Genomic DNA, 19,448 nt, shown 5'->3' with positions numbered 1-19,448 from the left:
TTTATGAAGTTGTACAAAAACGCTTTATCTTGTCAAGACAGTGCGTGTCCTACGATTACATGCATTTGAATGGGGGAATGCGCCCGAAACAAAGTATAGCTTTTCATTATGTGAATAACTTGAAAATCTTGGCTCAAACAGCTTCAAAACCTGTTTGCCCAGCACGGGGATCTTGAATTGTATAAGAGAAAACCACAAATATGTGTGTCTGACTCTTCTATCAAGACTTACAGCAATTTTTATGAAGTTGTACAAAAACGCTTTATTTCGTCAAGACAGTGCGTGTCCTACGATTACATGCATTTGAATGGGGGAATGCGCCCGAAACAAAGTATAGGTTTTCATTATGTGAATAATATGTGTGTATGCTTCTTCTATTAAGACTTACAGCTATTTTTATGAAGTTGTACAAAAACGCTTTATCTTGTCAAGACAGTGCGTGTCCTACGATTACATGCATTTTAATGGGGGATTTTTGCCGAAACAAAGTATAGGTTTTCATTATGTGAATAACTTGAAAATCTTGGCTCAAACAGCTTCAAAACCTGTTTGCCCAGCACGGGGATCTTGAATTGTATAAGATAACGCCGTAAGTATGTGTGTCTGACTCTTCTGTCAACACTTACAGCTATTTTTATGAAGTTGTACAAAAACGCTTTATTTCGTCAAGACAGTGCGTTTCCTACGATTATATGCATTTGAATGGGGGAATGCGCCCGAAACAAAGTATAGCTTTTCATTATGTGAATAACTTGAAAATCTTGGCTCAAACAGCTTCAAAACCTGTTTGCCCAGCACGGGGATCTTGACTTGTATAAGATAACGCCGTAAATATGTGTGTATGCTTCTTCTATCAAGACTTACAGCTATTTATAAGAAGTTGTACAAAAACGCTTTATTTCGTCAAGACAGTGCGTGTCCTACGATTACATGCATTTGAATGGGGGAATGCGCCCGAAACAAAGTATAGGTTTTCATTATGTGAATAACTTGAAAATCTTGGCTCAAACAGCTTCAAAACCTGTTTTCCCAACACGGGGATCTTGAATTGTATAAGGGAAAGCCGCATATATGTGTGTATGCTTCTTCTATCAAGACTTACAGCTATTTATATGAAGTTGTACAAAAACGCTTTATTTCGTCAAGACAGTGCCTTTCCTACGATTACATGCATTTGAATGGGGGAATACGCCCGAAACAAAGTATAGGTTTTCATTATGTGAATAATATGTGTGTATGCTTCTTCTATTAAGACTTACAGCTATTTTTATGAAGTTGTACAAAAATGCTTTATTTCGTCAAGACAGTGCGTTTCCTACGATTACATGCATTTGAATGGGGGAATAGGAACAGCTTCAAAACCTATTTGCCCAGCACGGGGATCTTGAATTGTATAAGAGAAAGCCAAAAATATGTGTGTATGCTTCTTCGATCAAGACTTACAGCTATTTATATGAAGTTGTACAAAAACGCTTTATTTCGTCAAGACAGTGCGTTTCCTACGATTACATGCATTTGAATGGGGGAATGCGCCCGAAACAAAGTATAGCTTTTCATTATGTGAATAACTTGAAAATCTTGGCTCAAACAGCTTCAAAACCTGTTTGCCCAGCACGGGGATCTTGAATTGTATACGATAACGCCGTAAATATGTGTGTGACACTTCTATCAAGACTTACAGCTATTTTTATGAAGTTGTACAAAAACGCTTTATTTCGTCATCACAGTGCGTGTCCTACGATTACATGCATTTGAATGGGGGAATGCGCCCGAAACAAAGTATAGGTTTTCATTATGTGAATAATATGTGTGTATGCTTCTTCTATTAAGACGTAAAGCTATTTTTATGAAGTTGTACAAAAACGCTTTATTTCGTCAAGACAGTGCGTGTCCTACGATTACATGCATTTGAATTGGGGAATTTTGCCGAAACAAAGTATAGGTTTTCATTATGTGAATAACTTGAAAATCTTGGCTCAAACAGCTTCAAAACCTGTTTACCCAGCACGGGGATCTTGAATTGTATAAGATAACGCCGTAAATATGTGTGTCTGACTCTTCTATCAACACTTACAGCTATTTTTATTAAGTTGTACAAAAAGGCTTTATTTCGTCAAGACAGTGCGTGTCCTACGATTACATGCATTTGAATGGGGGAATGCGCACTAAACAAAGTATAGGTTTTCATTATGTAAATAACTTGAAAATCTTGGCTCAAACAGCTTCAAAACCTGTTTGCCCAGCACGGGGATCTTGAATTGTATAAGAGAAAGCCAAAAATATGTGTGTATGCTTCTTCGATCAAGACTTACAGCTATTTATATGAAGTTGTACAAAAACGCTTTATTTCGTCAAGACAGTGCGTTTCCTACGATTACATGCATTTGAATGGGGGAATGCGGCCGAAACAAAGTATAGGTTTTCATTATGTAAATAACTTGAAAATCTTGGCTCAAACAGCTTCAAAACCTGTTTGCCCAGCACGGGGATCTTGAATTGTATAAGATAACGCCGTAAATATGTGTGTGACACTTCTATCAAGACTTACAGCTATTTTTATGAAGTTGTACAAAAACGCTTTATTTCGTCAACACAGTGCGTGTCCTACGATTACATGCATTTGAATGGGGGAATGCGCACGAAACAAAGTATAGGTTTTCATTATGTGAATAATATGTGTGTATGCTTCTTCTATTAAGACGTACAGCTATTTTTATGAAGTTGTACAAAAACGCTTTATTTCGTCAAGACAGTGCGTGTCCTACGATTACATGCATTTGAATGGGGGAATTTTGCCGAAACAAAGTATAGGTTTTCATTATGTGAATAACTTGAAAATCTTGGCTCAAACAGCTTCAAAACCTGTTTACCCAGCACGGGGATCTTGAATTGTATAAGATAACGCCGTAAATATGTGTGTATGCTTCTTCTATCAAGACTTACAGCTATTTATATGAAGTTGTACAAAAAGGCTTTATTTCGTCAAGACAGTGCGTGTCCTACGATTACATGCATTTGAATGGGGGAATGCGCACTAAACAAAGTATAGGTTTTCATTATGTAAATAACTTGAAAATCTTGGCTCAAACAGCTTCAAAACCTGTTTGCCCAGCACGGGGATCTTGAATTGTATAAGAGAAAGCCAAAAATATGTGTGTATGCTTCTTCGATCAAGACTTACAGCTATTTATATGAAGTTGTACAAAAACGCTTTATTTCGTCAAGACAGTGCGTTTCCTACGATTACATGCATTTGAATGGGGGAATGCGGCCGAAACAAAGTATAGGTTTTCATTATATAAATAACTTGAAAATCTTGGCTCAAACAGCTTCAAAACCTGTTTGCCCAGCACGGGGATCTTGAATTGTATAAGATAACGCCGTAAATATGTGTGTGACACTTCTATCAAGACTTACAGCTATTTTTATGAAGTTGTACAAAAACGCTTTATTTCGTCAAGACAGTGCGTTTCCCACGATTACATGCATTTGAATGGGGGAATTTTGCCGAAACAAAGTATAGGTTTTCATTATGTAAATAACTTGAAAATCTTGACTCAAACAGCTTCAAAACCTGTTTGCCCAGCACGGGGATCTTGAATTGTATAAGATAACGCCGTAAATATGTGTGTATGCTTCTTCTATCAACACTTACAGCTATTTATAAGAAGTTGTACAAAAACGCTTTATTTCGTCAAGACAGTGCGTGTCCTACGATTACATGCATTTGAATGGGGGAATGCGCCCGAAACAAAGTATAGGTTTTCATTATGTGAATAACTTGAAAATCTTGGCTCAAACAGCTTCAAAACCTGTTTGCCCAGCATGGGGATCTTGAATTGTATAAGATAACGCCGTAAATATGTGTGTCTGACTCTTCTATCAAGACTTACAGCTATTTTTATGAAGTTGTACAAAAACGCTTTATTTCGTCAAGACAGTGCGTTTCCTACGATTACATGCATTTGAATGGGGGAATGCGCCCGAAACAAAGTATAGGTTTTCATTATGTGAATAACTTGAAAATCTTGGCTCAAACAGCTTCAAAACCTTTTTGCCCAGCACGGGGATCTTGAATTGTATAAGATAACGCCGTAAATATGTGTGTATGCTTCTTCTATCAACACTTACAGCTATTTATAAGAAGTTGTACAAAAACGCTTTATTTCGTCAAGACAGTGCGTGTCCTACGATTACATGCATTTGAATGGGGGAATGCGCCCAAAACAAAGTATAGGTTTTCATTATGTGAATAACTTGAAAATCTTGGCTCAAACAGCTTCAAAACCTGTTTGCCCAGCACGGGGATCTTGAATTGTATAAGATAACGCCGTAAATATGTGTGTCTGACACTTCTATCAAGACTTACAGCTATTTTTATGAAGTTGTACAAAAACGCTTTATTTCGTCAAGACAGTGCGTTTCCCACGATTACATGCATTTGAATGGGGGAATGCGCCCGAAACAAAGTATAGGTTTTCATTATGTGAATAACTTGAAAATCTTGGCTCAAACAGCTTCAAAACCTGTTTGCCCAGCACGGGGATCTTTAATTGTATAAGAGAAAGCCGCATATATGTGTGTATGCTTCTTCTATCAAGACTTACAGCTATTTATATGAAGTTGTACAAAAACGCTTTATTTCGTCAAGACAGTGCGTGTCCTACGATTACATGCATTTGAATGGGGGAATTTTGCCGAAACAAAGTATAGGTTTTCATTATGTGAATAACTTGAAAATCTTGGCTCAAACAGCTTCAAAACCTGTTTGCCCAGCACGGGGATCCTGAATTGTATAAGATAACGCCGTAAATATGTGTGTAAGCTTCTTCTATCAACACTTACAGCTATTTATATGAAGTTGTACAAAAACGATTTATTTCGTCAAGACAGTGCGTTTCCTACGATTACATGCATTTGAATGGGGGAATACGCCCGAAGCAAAGTATAGGTTTTCATTATGTGAATAACTTGAAAATCTTGGCTCAAACAGCTTCAAAACCTGTTTGCCCAGCACGGGGATCTTTAATTGTATAAGATAACGCCGTAAATATGTGTGTATGCTTCTTCTATCAACACTTACAGCTATTTATAAGAAGTTGTACAAAAACGCTTTATTTCGTCAAGACAGTGCGTGTCCTACGATTACATGCATTTGAATGGGGGAATGCGCCCGAAACAAAGTATAGGTTTTCATTATGTGAATAACTTGAAAATCTTGGCTCAAACAGCTTCAAAACCTGTTTGCCCAGCACGGGGATCTTGAATTGTATAAGAGAAAGCCAAAAATATGTGTGTATGCTTCTTCGATCAAGACTTACAGCTATTTATATGAAGTTGTACAAAAACGCTTTATTTCGTCAAGACAGTGCGTTTCCTACGATTACATGCATTTGAATGGGGGAATGCGGCCGAAACAAAGTATAGGTTTTCATTATGTAAATAACTTGAAAATCTTGGCTCAAACAGCTTCAAAACCTGTTTGCCCAGCACGGGGATCTTGAATTGTATAAGATAACGCCGTAAATATGTGTGTGACACTTCTATCAAGACTTACAGCTATTTTTATGAAGTTGTACAAAAACGCTTTATTTCGTCAAGACAGTGCGTTTCCCACGATTACATGCATTTGAATGGGGGAATTTTGCCGAAACAAAGTATAGGTTTTCATTATGTGAATAACTTGAAAATCTTGGCTCAAACAGCTTCAAAACCTGTTTGCCCAGCACGGGGATCTTGAATTGTATAAGATAATGCCGTAAATATGTGTGTAAGCTTCTTCTATCAACACTTACAGCTATTTATAAGAAGTTGTACAAAAACGCTTTATTTCGTCAAGACAGTGCGTGTCCTACGATTACATGCATTTGAATGGGGGAATGCGCCCGAAACAAAGTATAGGTTTTCATTATGTGAATAACTTGAAAATCTTGGCTCAAACAGCTTCAAAACCTGTTTGCCCAGCACGGGGATCTTGAATTGTATAAGATAACGCCGTAAATATGGATCAGTGAGAAGCAGCTACACTCGAAAGGTCTACAGCAGTGGTCACAAGTGCAAAAGTCCACAAGGAAAACATGTGAGCGCCTCGAGGCTTACATTGTGAGAGGACTGACTGCAATCACAGCATGTGTGATTCAGAGTCTTTTCTCTTTTAAACCTGTGACTACATCTCTAACTCCATTTCATTTGAAATGATTTCACTGTTGATGTGTTAAACAGTATTTACAGTGGGACACTTTACAAGGATTGTTTGGAAAATGAGCAAAGAAAACACCGATAATAAGAAGGATGCATGCAAGACGTTGTTGTTTAAATGATTAAAGGCTGTAAACATTTCAGGAAGGAAACATTTTCTGGACTACGCTTGATAAACTTGTTTAACGCTGATTGTTTTGTTTGTAACTGTGTCCCTTTTGTAGCTGCAAGAGGCAGAAACTCTAACTCAGCAGAGGATTCAGGTTGTACTGATAGGAAAAATAAGCACGGCAGCCTTTTAGAGAAAATGAATATTATTCTTGTAGTTCCTGGTGAGCCACACTGACTGAATTTTCTTGTACTGGGTTTCAATTCTTTCTTATTTTGCAGTATATCTGATGATGGCCATCATTGTTTTGGGCCAGAATTTTGTGGCAATCAACAACTTGAATCAGATTATGACCTCACTGGTGCATTGGTCGCTTTAGGTACCCGTCCATTTAAAGGTAGATCGGAGGTTTATCCAGCTTGGGCGTTAACTGACTTCATATTCCAGTTGCCTGGAATCAAAAATGAAACACTGCATTAGAACATGTAGAAAGTAATAAAACATTAACAGCAGCGTATAATAAATACCTGCTTCTTTATCTTTTAGTTAACAAATTGTAAGAAACAGTTATAGGCTAACACTGTATACACTGTGTATACTGATGCAGGTTTCTCTCCATTTTAGGATTTATAAATACCCACTGCAGTATTCTCCTGTACTAGGTGTTGCCACTCAGGAGAAGTCAAAATTTCTCAAACTATTGTAACATATCCTCTGTATAATCTGTGAATATCTAAGTTTCTGTACTGACTGATTAAAACGCCTGTAAAAACCAACAATGCTACCCTTCTGTTTCCAACCCAGCTGCAGCAGCAGCAACACAATGCACCAGGTTTCAACACTGGCAAGTGGCAGAAATGGCGGCTAGCAACAGCGGACATGACTTTGTCGTACGGTATGGTCCTCATGATCCTGTAAAAGTTATTAAAAAGGAGAGGACACATGCTACCTTTTGCCTGGTTAGCCTTGCCAGAGTGTTTGCTTCCTTTGTTACTTAATTCATCCACATGGTTTCTATTAATTTTGTTAACCATTTTTATGAATTAGCTCAGGTTAGCTTAGCATATTTTACAAACATAACACACAACAACATTTGAAACAAAAGAAATTAATCAGGGATATTTTCTGTGCTTCTGGACACATTACTGACCTGTGAAAAATCAGAAATAATGAGCAGAAGAAACATGCCAATGTTAGCCTGATCAGTCTTGCTAGGATAGTGATCTCATGACACCAACGGAAACAAGGCAGACCTATAGTAGGCATTCTGCTGCCCTCTGCTGTCCACAGTGGTACACACTGACTTGAAACACCAAACTTGTAGGGCTTTATAAATCATACCAGCATACAAACAGAGTGAAATGCACAGAAACACATGTATATACTGTATAATGAATTCACAAATGGACTGTGCCAGCCCTCCTGCTCTTCACCTCGTTCAGGTCAACAGGCGCTTTATAAAATACATGCCCTCTAAAGGTGGTGTTCATAAAGTTTGTGTGACTGAATGGCAAACAATTTAGCATTTGTCATGTCCTCTGCTGACAGTATGGTTAATTTTAACTTTTGTTGGAAACTAAATATAAATCAGTGTTCTGCACTTGGACAATTCGGCCGCTAAAGCTGCAGATATCTTGCACTACTTCCAGCCACTTCGCCTACCATGTTTTCTCAACTGTGGAAAACCTGCTTAAGAATAACTGTAACAAGAACATTCCTATCACCCTCACTGTGCTGATGCTTGGTGTTGAAGGCATTCACACAGGCTGGAAAATGAAGATTCCCAACTGCAAAACATGTGAGACTATTAGTAACATCCACTGTGTGCTCGACAGTGAGGAACCTCTGCCCACGTTGACGACAGAGAACGGCTTCTCTGGCTCCGGCCATGTTGTTTGATCTGAAGTTCAAAACTATGTTCTTACAGCTTTCAAACGACAGAGACTCTTACTGAATAAATGGAACAGAAATCTGTGTGACATAAAAAAATCCAATTCACTGTTTCAAAATAAAGATTCTCATCATATCAAAGGGAAGAAAAAAAAGTCTTGTTTTAGGCTTATTTCCTCTTAGCTTCTCGAAATGTGTTGTGCAATCCGCTTGTTTGTGTTAATTGTACAGTAAGTTGGAAGTCGTGTCACGGGTTGATTGTGTGCTGTTTCATGTAACCTGTTAAATATTTTGCTTCTGGGTAATATTCATGTTGTATGTCGAGGGAGGAGCAGCCAACATTGGATGCGCTGGGTGTCATGACGACACAGCACTCAGAAATATCTACATGTAAGTAATGTTTTATTATCAAGGAGTATCTGGAGAATGTTGTGACTGTATTAAGGATGTAATGTAGAGGATGAGAGAGGATTAGCAAGAAGCAAGGGAGGGAAGCTATGAAGAGGATGAAGAGTGGAAAGGTCGTTAGTCTACATGACATACTTGTGTAGAGAGGTGAATGGAGTTTTAAACAGGTTTGGACAAGTGAGAGGACGACTGAGGAACAGAGAAGGGTGATTGTTTTTCCCTGATTGGTTATACCTCAAAAGTAGATGATATATAACTTAAAATGTTGGGGTTTTTTTTCAATTAACTACTACTTAAATATTCAGTAATTAAGTTCTGATCAAATTTAGATGCCATATCCAGGGTCACAAAAGAAATTCTTTTTTACAGAGTTTAATCTAACAACAAAAACAAAAAATTTGTTTTGATTCTGGTTCTTGCTGACTAAATTAAGAAACTACATGTATAATTTTTATATTTAACAAAACATGTCATGCTGTGATCAGGAAACGTGTTGGTACAACTTTAAAGATATTCTTCCATCCAGTAAAGGAAACTTTTTTTTAAAATACTCATCATGATTTTGTCTTTCTTAAATAAACAAACACAAAAAGAAAATCTATGCTCAACCTGTTTTGTCTTGGCAGAACAGACATCTCTAAAACATAGGTGAGTAGTTCAACCAGTCGGTATAAGACACATTTTCAATCCTACATTTGAGACAACACTGCATCGGTAGACTCCACACTATTAGCTTGTTAGTTTCTTACAATTTCTTTGAGCTGATGTGTTAACTAAAGGCAACAGAAATTGAGAATTATTGTAGGCTTTTAGTTTAAGCCCACAGGACTCAGTCAACACCTAAGATGCAAATATCCTGAGCCCACTTTTGACCAGATTTAGTTTCACTTTGAGTGAAAGTCATGGATTGGAGATTATGATAACAAGCATTCTGGTTTCATTCTTAAAACAAAGGTGGCGAATCTGAGACGGATCGGAGAACAAACCTCTGGACCTGACAGTGCTGCAGCCATGGGTGAGTGGGGCTTCATCGGTGGATTCTTCAATGCCCTCCAGACCGAGTCGCCGATGCTGGGTCGTTTCTGGCTCGTCCTCATGCTGGTGTTTAGGATAGTTATCTTGGAAACCGTGGCCAGTGACATGTTTGAGGACGAGCAGGAGGAATTTACCTGTAACACCCTCCAGCCAGGATGTAAGCAGGTGTGTTATGACTTAGCTTTCCCCATCTCCCAGTACAGATTCTGGATGTTTCATATAGTCTTCATCGCTACACCTTCTCTGCTTTACCTCATATATGCAACACATCAGCATCACAAGAAAGCCAACCACTCCTCGTTGAGGAAAAAGACCAGCAGGGAGAACAGAGAAGAAAAAACTTTAAGGGCGCTCTACATTATCACTCTGATCTCCCGCATAATGGCAGAAATCGGCTTTTTATTTGTCCAGTGGTGCCTCTACGGCTTCAAGGTGGAGGCCCATTTTCCATGTAGTCGTTCTCCCTGCCCCCTAACAGTGGAGTGCTACACTTCTCGGCCTGCAGAGAAAACAATCTTCCTCCTCTTCTACTTTGCTGTAGGGGTGATATCACCATTTTCCAGCATTGTAGAGCTTCTCTACAGCTCTGGGAAGTGGTTTTGCTCAAATCAAAAGCACTTAGAACTAGATGACCAGTGTGACTGCGAGAACCTCCTCAACCACAAGCAAGAGAAGACAGAGGAGAAACCAGGAGAAAAGACAAGCAGTGTGCAAGTGAAGAAGGAATCAGTGAGAAGCACCTCCAGTCGAAAGGCCTCCAACACTGGGAACAGGACCAAGAGTCCAAGAGGAAAATATGTGAGTGGCTCGAGGCTTACAGTGTGAGAGGACTCTAAATCACACATGCTGCTATCACTGCATCCTCTCTTTCTATTATAAATTTGTGACACATTTCTAATTCCTTCGTGCTGTTTCACTTAAAAATGAAATGATGAATAATTTCACAGTTAAGGAGTTTTTCCATGGAACATATCACAAGGAAATGCTTAAGATCAGGAAACGAGCAAATGCAACAAAATGATAAGACGAATGCGAGGCATTGTTGACTTGTTGACACTGTTCTGGTAAATGATAAAATGCTGTAAACAGTTCAAGGAGGAAACATTTTCTGGATTACACTTGATAAACTTGTTTATCGCTGGTTTTTTGGACCTGTTGACCTTTTGTAGCTGGTCAGAGGCAGGAACTCTAACCCAGTTTTCTGGCTTTGTATCTTCTCTGGCAAGTTAGCTGCTAACAGAGAGATAGCTTATTTTTTAATGAATGACTTCAGACTAGCTTAACACATTTTCCAAAATAATAAATAAAAAACATCTTAAAGAGAAGAAAGTAATCAGGGGCACGGCAACTGTACACATAGCTTTACACTTTATATGAGCAGGAGTGTTTGCTATACCCACACCAGTAGTTCAAGTAAAAAAGTGAAATCCATTACACATCTGTGTGAAATAATATTGGGTAAATTTCAGAGGTCGTTTAAGCATATTTATTTGCTTCTGGACACATTCCTGACCTGTAAAAACGGACAAATAATATAATAGTGGAATACACTGACTTGAAACACTGAACATGCAGGACTTGAGACACTCATACCACCTGCACTTAATTAGTATGAAATGTAATTTAAAAAAAATGCATATACAACAAAAATAATTTAATTAAGTAATTACATATTTGTGTGTGTCACACTGACAGGGATTCTGCCAGCCCTTCACCATGCTCAGGTCAGCAGGAACTTTATAAACTACATGTCTGTGAAGGTTCTCAGTCATCCAGGTCATCATAGTCTAAGGAGCTTAGAAAGAAAAGTGTCTGGACTTCTTTAAGTTGCTTGAAGACATTTCACCTCTTATCCGAGAAGCTTCTTCAGTTCTAGGGTCAAATGGTGGAGAGTCCCAGATTTAAGCCCTGGGAGTGTGTGTCCCCCCAAAGGGACATGGAGCCCCTAATGATCCTCTACCTAATTACATGAGCCAAGGTGTGAAAAAGGGTGTGGGTCACAATCAGCCAAGATTTCGGGTGAACTCATTGTGGAACCTAGCCCCACCCTATCATGTGATTTCCTGAGGTAAGAAGGCCCAGGATGTGAGTGGGTCTTAAGGCGTCTGGGAAGGGATCTCAAAACTGGATTACCGATGGCAGACAGTTGGTGTCATAAACCACCGCCTCTGTTCAAAGAGGGTCGTTCACAGTGGACATAGATGGCTTCTTTCACTCCTCTTTCAAACAATCTGTCTTCTCAGTCCAAAATCTTTTGGACAGAGAGGACAGACGCCTTAACGCCCACTCACATCCTGGGCCTTCTGACCTCAGGAAATCACATGATAGGGGCTAGGTTCCACGATGAGTTCACCCGAAATCTTGGCTGACTGTGACCTACACCCGTTTTCACACCTTGGCTCATGTGATTAGGTAGAGGATCATTAGGGGCTCCATGTCCCTTTGGGGGGACACTCCCACAGGGCTTAAATCTGGGACTCTCCACCATTTGACTTTAGAACTGAAGAAGCTTCTTGGATGAGAGGTGAAAGGTCTTCAAGCAACTTATAGAAGTCCAGATGCTTTTCTTTTCAAGCTTTGCTGGTTTTGTAGGTATATTAAACTGACTTTAATAAATATACACTTATTCATTTGTTGTACTTTTTAGACCATTTTGATGGAGACAGTTATTAACCTCTGTTTCATGTAACATCTGTGTGGCAGGCAAGGTAGAACCCACACACAGGACTCGGAGACAAGGGAATAAACTAAAGGAGGCAGCTTCATTTGCTGTAACAAGAAACTGTAAAAACAAAAAATACAAAAATGCAGGCCAGGAGGAAACCAGGAAACTGTAAAACTCGGAACTTGAAACTAGGGATAAACAAAGGAAACACGACAAATTGGGATGATGTGACAACGAGCAGAGGTAGACTGAGTAGAGTTAGAATTTCGTTCAGGATAACGAGAGGATGGGCAACAGAAGGGAACACAGCTAGAACTAATGCAGACTAAAGAGACAGAGAAAGGAACACTGAACAAGACACACACGAGATGAGGTACTGTCAAAATAAAACAGGAAGTGACACACACTGAGTCAAAGACAATAAAATGTGAATTTGGCACTGAGATCAGGGTGGACAAGACTGACTAAATACAGAGGCGAGCACGAGGGACACAGGGAAGGAAACAAAGATACAAGATACAAGAGAACATCACACTTTTACATCACACTGCGCTTTGTGGTCAAGATGACAGAAGAGAAGCTGAGGGAGGCTGAGGCCACCGACCTCCATAAAGTCTTCAAGCTTCAGAGCTCCCTCACCTGCAACTCTGTGGTAACGATTGCCACTTATTTGCACACATTCACAGCAGGATGAATAAAGTCTTTGGGTGCTTTTCAATGAAATCCCAAGAATTTATTTACATATTTCCAAAACCTGTGAAACATCAACATTTTTCCCTTTGTTTTTCAAGTTCTATTTAGCCATGTGGGCAGCCAGAAAAAGTACGAGTCTGTGCAGGATGTCCTCAAAAATTTCTTTGACTTACAGATGAAGTAATTTGTGCTGAGAGGACAGGTTGGCAGGCGTCCTGGGAGCAGAGAGTGCCAAGGTTTAAGTGGTTTTTATGTTTGTTTTTTCACCATATCCAGTCATAAGTGCATCTTGTTATTCACATATGAAAGTACAACTGTAGTGTCCATGTGGCACAGTCATATAAACATTGTTACATATGTTTTGCAAATTTTAGTTTGCATGCTTTCAACAACATGATAGAAACTGCAGAGTCCTGCACTGGTATGCTGCTGGACTGTGGGAAACCAGGTGCTTAGTCTCGCACGGTTATTAGAGCATATCACAGCACTCAAAAGCACTGACTGTCATAAATAAGTTATGACGTCAGTAAAGTAACAGATTGCAATTAAAATTTTTGTTAAAGTTCACAAAGAAACTCATTGCTTATGTGCAGCAGCATTAAAGATGGGCAAGCAGATCATTCTTCACTTCAAAACTGCTACCAAGAATTATAAATTATGTGTTTGTTTGATGAATTTTAAGAGAAGATAAAGGTTATGTTACAATACACACAACCTATAAGAAGATGGCTAACTCAGTAAGTTAAAACTAACTCTATTAAATAGGAAAAATAAAGGGACTCTGTTCTATAATCCACTTGTTAGTGTTTCACCTTTACCTGTAAATATTTTTGGCTGGTCATGTTATACCTTTAAAAAACACAATATTGACTTGCTTGCATTAATGATATGGTTTATTTGAAGTTGTGTTGCTATTACTGTGTTACTATTGTGTCCTGTTTCATGTCACTTGCCACATATTTTGCCTCCAAAATCAGAGCTCTGTAGAAATATTTAAATATTTACATAGGGGGAAACAAATAATATTTTGTTGTAACTTCAGCAGACAGCACAGCTCGAGTTTCATACCATTAACGTGTTTGTTTTAAACCTTAAACTTCTTTTAAAAGCTTGTCGATGCCAAACTACTGGAACATTTCTATAGCTAGCAAAGCCTGAACTGAAAACCAATGAGCTCTTTTGATTTTGGTGATAGCTGACTAAATGAAGAGGAAAAACATTCCCAATTTTTCTTTTTACATGCAGCCTCTCATGTGGTTACCAGGGAAACTGGTGGACCAACTTAAAAGAGATATTTCCTGCCATTTAGGAAATGCTCATCAAGAGTTTGCCTTTCTTGGATAAACACCTTCTGTCTGGGGCTGGATGGACACTGATTAGGACGTAGCAGGAATTTCCTGACAACTGTTGCCGCCCTTTCAATCATAAGTGCCAGCCAGCCTTAGGAACATGGCACTTTGGAGAGAGCTAAGGGTGAGTACACTATAAGATCGTGTGGGCATGAGAATTGACCATTTTTTATCTGGTTTATCTGAGCATATACATGGTAGGAGAATTTTAAGGCTTTTTAAGGGGGGTAGGTCACGCATTTGTCTAGATACTGCCGATTAAATCCTAAATCAAATGTGTGCTCAACCTTTTTTTTATTGTGGCAGCACATGTGTCTCTGACTGAGCAGTTCAACCAGCCTGTATATGTCAATGAGAGTCAGCCTTTAGTAATCGAAATCATTTACAAATCCTGTATTCTGCAAAACTGCATTATTATACTCTACAATTTAAGTTTGTCAGCTTCCTAGAAGTTCTTTGAAACATTGTGCTAACTGAAAGCAAAAGAAATATAGAGATTTAATGTAGGCTGGTGATATTGTTTGATTCCTTTAGTGATGTCCTTGAATTACTGTCTTTGCAGGAATATGAACTCAATCAACCTAAAGTGCAAAAACTATGAACCCACTTCTTTTGATCACTTTTATTGGGTTTAGTTTCACTGTGAGTCATATATGGGAGATTATAACAAGAATTTTAGTTTAGTGTTTTTAAACAAAGGCAGCGTTTGCTCTGAGACAGACAGGTGAAGACGCCTCCAGACTTAAAAGAAGCCAGACCTGACAGTGCCGCAGTCATGGGTGAGTGGGGCTTCATCGGTGGATTCTTCGATGCCCTCCAGACACACTCCCCGATGCTGGGCCGTTTCTGGCTCTTCCTCATGCTGGTGTTTAGGATAGTGATCCTGGGAACTGTGGCCAGTGACATGTTTGAGGACGAGCAGGAGGAATTTATCTGTAACACCCTCCAGCCAGGATGTAAGCAGGTGTGTTATGATGAGGCTTTCCCCATCTCCCAGTACAGATTCTGGGTGTTTCATATAGTCCTCATCGCTACACCTTCTCTGCTTTTCCTCGTGTACGCCACACACCAGCATAACAAGAGTGCTAATCCACCCCCATCGAGTAAAAAGTGGAGCAGGGAGAACAGAGAAGAAAAAGCTTTAAGGAGGCTTTACATTATCACTGTGATCTTCCGCTTGGTGGCAGAAATTATCTTTCTATTTACCCAGTGGTATCTCTACGGCTTTGAGGTAAAAGCCTATTTTGAATGTAGTCGTTCTCCCTGCCCCCTGACAGTGAAGTGCTACACCTCCCGGCCTGCAGAGAAGACAATCTTTCTCTTCTTCTACTTTATTGTAGGGGTGATATCAGCATTTTCCAGCTTTTTTGAGCTTCTTTACAGCTCTCGAAAGTGGTTTTGCTCAAACGACGAGGACAAAATCTGCTACTGTGACTGTGAGAACCTCCACAGCCTCGAGAAAGAGGAGACACAGGAGAAATCGGGAGGAAAGACGTTGTCAGAGAGCACAGCCAGCAGTGTGAAAGTGAAGAAGGGATCAGTGAGGAGCAGCTCCGGTCGAAAGGTCTATTGCAAGTGCAAGAGTCCAAGTGGAAAATATGTGAGAAGGAAGATGCTTATGGTGTGAGATGACTCTGCAGTAGCACATGCTGCAATCAAAGCATCCTCCTTTTTCTGTTTTAAACTCACAACTACATTTCTAATTCCATTTCACTTGAAAGAATTTCCCTTTTTAGGAGTTTTTACACACTTCACAAAAAATGCGTGGAAGCTGACCCATCAAACTTCAGGAAATGAGTAACGACAACACAGATGATAAGAAGGACAAGAAGGATGCATGTGAGACATTGTTGACTTGTTCATTCTGGTGACTGATTAAAGGTTTAAAGGAGAACTTTCTGGAATGCACTTGATAACACTTGGTTAAGACTGATTGCATTTTGTGTTTGTGTTGTTCCCACTTTAAAGGACAAATCCGCCCTGAGGCAGCGTGTGAAGATTAATTTATTTAAGCAGGTCTGGAAAGTGAAGTAAGGCTTTGTAAATGGAGGCATCTGTCTCTATCCAATCTGTAATGTTGGAATTATTTCAACGTAGGGTGACCAAATTCCCAGCAAAGTAAATGTGAAGACAAAGTGAGATGCTGGGAAGTAGTCTGAAATTTACGTGTCTACTTTAAAAATATAAATACACCAAATTCTGCATGTTATCGCTTCCCTTCTGTTTCAAATGGGGTACAAGGAATAAAGTCGCACATAAAGAGGGACGTCTGGTCACCCTGTTTTTCAGGGGGTTTTTTTCTGTGTTTTTTGAGTTTCTGACAGAGATTTAAGAGTTTCTATAACTGTCAGGGGGCTGGGTCTCCATTTTCACTTCTGTTGTATTTTTGAGTTCTTATGTTATATTGAAATAGTGTTACGTTCTATTATTATTATTAGTTTGTCTGAGATGAATTTTAGTTAATATTTCCATACCCCTTGGTTTATATATCATATTTCCTGTCGAGTCTGTCATGTGTTTCATCTCTGTGTGTCCACATTGTAAAGTTTGTGTGTCATGTTTACGTTCTATTATGTTTCCTGTTTTATTTTGAAAGTCACGTGTTTCTGTGTTCAGCGTGTTTAGTTTTGCTTCCCCTGTGGCATCATGTTTAATTGTGTCAGGTGTGTTTCCCCAGGTGTTTCCACTTCCCTCATTATCCTTCTGTGTATTTTAGTCCTTTGTCTTCCTCTGTTCGGGGTCCGTTCTGTCACGGCAGAGTAGCTGGCGTGTTTGTGAAGCAGACCCAAATGCAGACACGGGAGACATGAACTGAGGTTTAAACACAAAGCGAACCTTTATTACAGCTGATACACAAAACAGAAAAAACAAGGCGAGGGGAAACTAAACGAACCTAAACTGGGAAAACTAAGATTAACTATGAAAACAATGAAAAGAGACAAGAACATATAACTTAACACTGAAGTAATCCAAACATAAGCATGTACATTAACCTGAGCAGTTCAAAACAAGACTCTGTGACTTGAAATGAAGACAACAGACGGACCCACACTGAACAGAGGACTAAAATACACAGAAGGATAACGAGGGAAGCGGAAACATAGAGTCACAGGGGAAGCAAAACTAAACACACTGAACATGGAAACACAAGACTTTCAAAATAAAACAGGAAACATAATGGAATGTAGACATGACACACGAGCTAAAAGTAAAACCTAGCATCAGCACTTTACTTAGCAGATCACAGACTGAGGTTATTCACTCGGCTCATTACTCATTACTTACAGTTAGTCACAAATTAGTCACTACTCACTGATTATTTTTGTTTGCTGATCAGCTTTTCAGATAAATATGCAGTACATGACTGTGATACAGTAATTGTGTTTTTGTTCAAAGCAAATAAAATCTGCTTTCATCGAGTCATAGCTAACTTATTTAATAAAATAAAAATATAATTTCATCACGGTTTCCATCTCTTGTGATGGAGCTTGTAACTTTCAGTTTGTTTGTTTTGTTTAGTTTTTCAAATGTGTTTGTTTTTTTTTAATGAATGGACAGTCGATATGACTCTAATTGAATTAAATGAGGTTATTAAAGCCTTATTGTGATATTATTGTGAGGTACGCCTGTCATGGTTGCCTGGTACCTCAAGGTATCTCTTTATGTGGGGTTCATAACTTGTAACTATTGGTTTTATCAATGGTTAATGTAAGATTTGCTGACATTCTACGGGGCCAACTCTCTCCACCCAGTGTGGGTTGACTGGAAGTGAAAAATCCACACACTTCCATTCTAGAAAAAAAAAGCCTTAGAGGACAAACTCCATTTATTATAAGGAATGCATTACTTGCATTCATATCTGCACTGCGTTTTCCCAGTCGATTAACCTTTTTTTTAAATTCATCTTTATTTTTAATCATCTGCTAACCAAAACCACGGGTTAAAATGTCCAAACCTTCAATAGAGGGTACAGTCTACAAAAGTGGTGTCACGTTTTTTAAAGGATGACTTCACTTCACTCTAACCCTATTTAAAAATGCTACAGCATCCTTAAACAACAAAGATCTCAAGTGGAGTTTAATGAATTAAATTTCTCTTTTGAAGTGGTGTATTTAGCCTCGACGGCTGGGAAACTTTCAGAGGCGCACACCAGCAGCAGGCAGCTGGACTGGTTGCTCAGCTTTTATATTTGTGTCTCCGACACGGTCGTGAGCGAATGAATAAACTCTTTGTGAGTTCACCGGTGTTTCCTTTTATTGATGTCACAACACATTTCACTATTAATAATCAGACACAGCAGCTTTTCTCCCGGCGCCCTTTTTCAAAGGATACCGTAGTGTACCGTCAATAAGTTGCTCCAGTGCCGGCACACCACGAGACAGCATGCGCGCCGTTTCTGTTTGTGGCCGAGGATCATGGGGGTGAATGTAATCATGTCATAAGAAACAAGCTCTGTGGCATTTTTCAGAGTCGTTGCTGCGCAAGTTTGGACACGAACCTGTTGTTTTTGTTCATGAGTTTATCACGCTGAATTTCATTCAGTGTGCAGTCGAAAAAATTGTTATGTAAAACCTTAACCCTGTAATGCCAAGAGTATCATATTTGATACATGAGTTTTTGTGAGTGTTCGAGACTTCTGCATCATCACTGTGGATTTTTTTTCCTCCTGAAAAACCTAAATAAATTGCACAATACATTTATTGATTTATTAGTTCATTTTTTTTTAAATTTCATTTGAAAGAAGGTTAAAAAAAATGTACAGTTATTTCATGGTTCAGACTTTATCGGTTTAAAAACGTTACCCTTTGCGATCATCTGATCTCAAAACTGCTGTTGCTGGGTGTTTTTTCAGTTTGCCTGTCTCATTTTAGTGTCTTTGTTGTAGCTCCAACTCTGACTCTGACCTAAATACTTGTGTCACATGCACAGGTGGTGTAAAATATTCTAATCAAAGCAGTCTCATTTGATCACCGCTCAGCTGCACAACATGAATATTAAAGCCCCCCTCTGCTCAGGAACTTGTTTTGCTTGCTGTTACCTCACTTGGATGTTTGACCTTGACGGTACGGGCAGTGTATGTGTAAAAGCAAATCCTCTCATG

At 39.1% G+C, this 19,448-nt stretch overlaps 2 protein-coding genes across 2 annotated transcripts; both read left to right on the top strand.

Moving 5' to 3' along the window:
• Nucleotides 1-9,616: 9,616 nt before the first annotated feature.
• LOC102777004 (gap junction delta-3 protein-like) lies at nucleotides 9,617-11,383 on the top strand. The gene is made up of 2 exons (XM_006801003.2): nucleotides 9,617-10,438; nucleotides 11,336-11,383. The coding sequence occupies exons 1-2, from the start codon at nucleotides 9,617-9,619 to the stop codon at nucleotides 11,381-11,383; spliced, it is 870 nt and encodes a 289-aa protein (XP_006801066.2).
• Nucleotides 11,384-15,122: 3,739 nt separating this feature from the next.
• On the top strand, nucleotides 15,123-15,974 carry LOC102776707 (gap junction delta-3 protein-like). Its single transcript, XM_006801002.2, has one exon. The coding sequence runs from the start codon at nucleotides 15,123-15,125 to the stop codon at nucleotides 15,972-15,974; it is 852 nt and encodes a 283-aa protein (XP_006801065.2).
• Nucleotides 15,975-19,448: the final 3,474 nt, after the last annotated feature.

The sequence above is a fragment of the Neolamprologus brichardi genome, chromosome 8, assembly GCF_056152115.1.
Source record: "Neolamprologus brichardi isolate AB-2024 chromosome 8, ASM5615211v1, whole genome shotgun sequence".
Taxonomy (NCBI): Eukaryota; Metazoa; Chordata; class Actinopteri; order Cichliformes; family Cichlidae; genus Neolamprologus; species Neolamprologus brichardi.
The sequence above is the reverse complement of the archived record's forward strand: the minus strand, read 5'-3'. Positions and strand labels throughout refer to the sequence as shown.

Bases quoted from the DNA above. Each gene is read 5' to 3' on its own strand.
- LOC102777004 (XM_006801003.2), top strand. From the start codon at position 9,617: ATGGGTGAGTGGGGCTTCATCGGTGGATTCTTCAATGCCCTCCAGACC. The intron at 10,439-11,335 runs GTGAGTGGCTCG...TCACACTGACAG, and splicing joins AGAGTCCAAGAGGAAAATAT to GGATTCTGCCAGCCCTTCAC.
- LOC102776707 (XM_006801002.2), top strand. From the start codon at position 15,123: ATGGGTGAGTGGGGCTTCATCGGTGGATTCTTCGATGCCCTCCAGACA.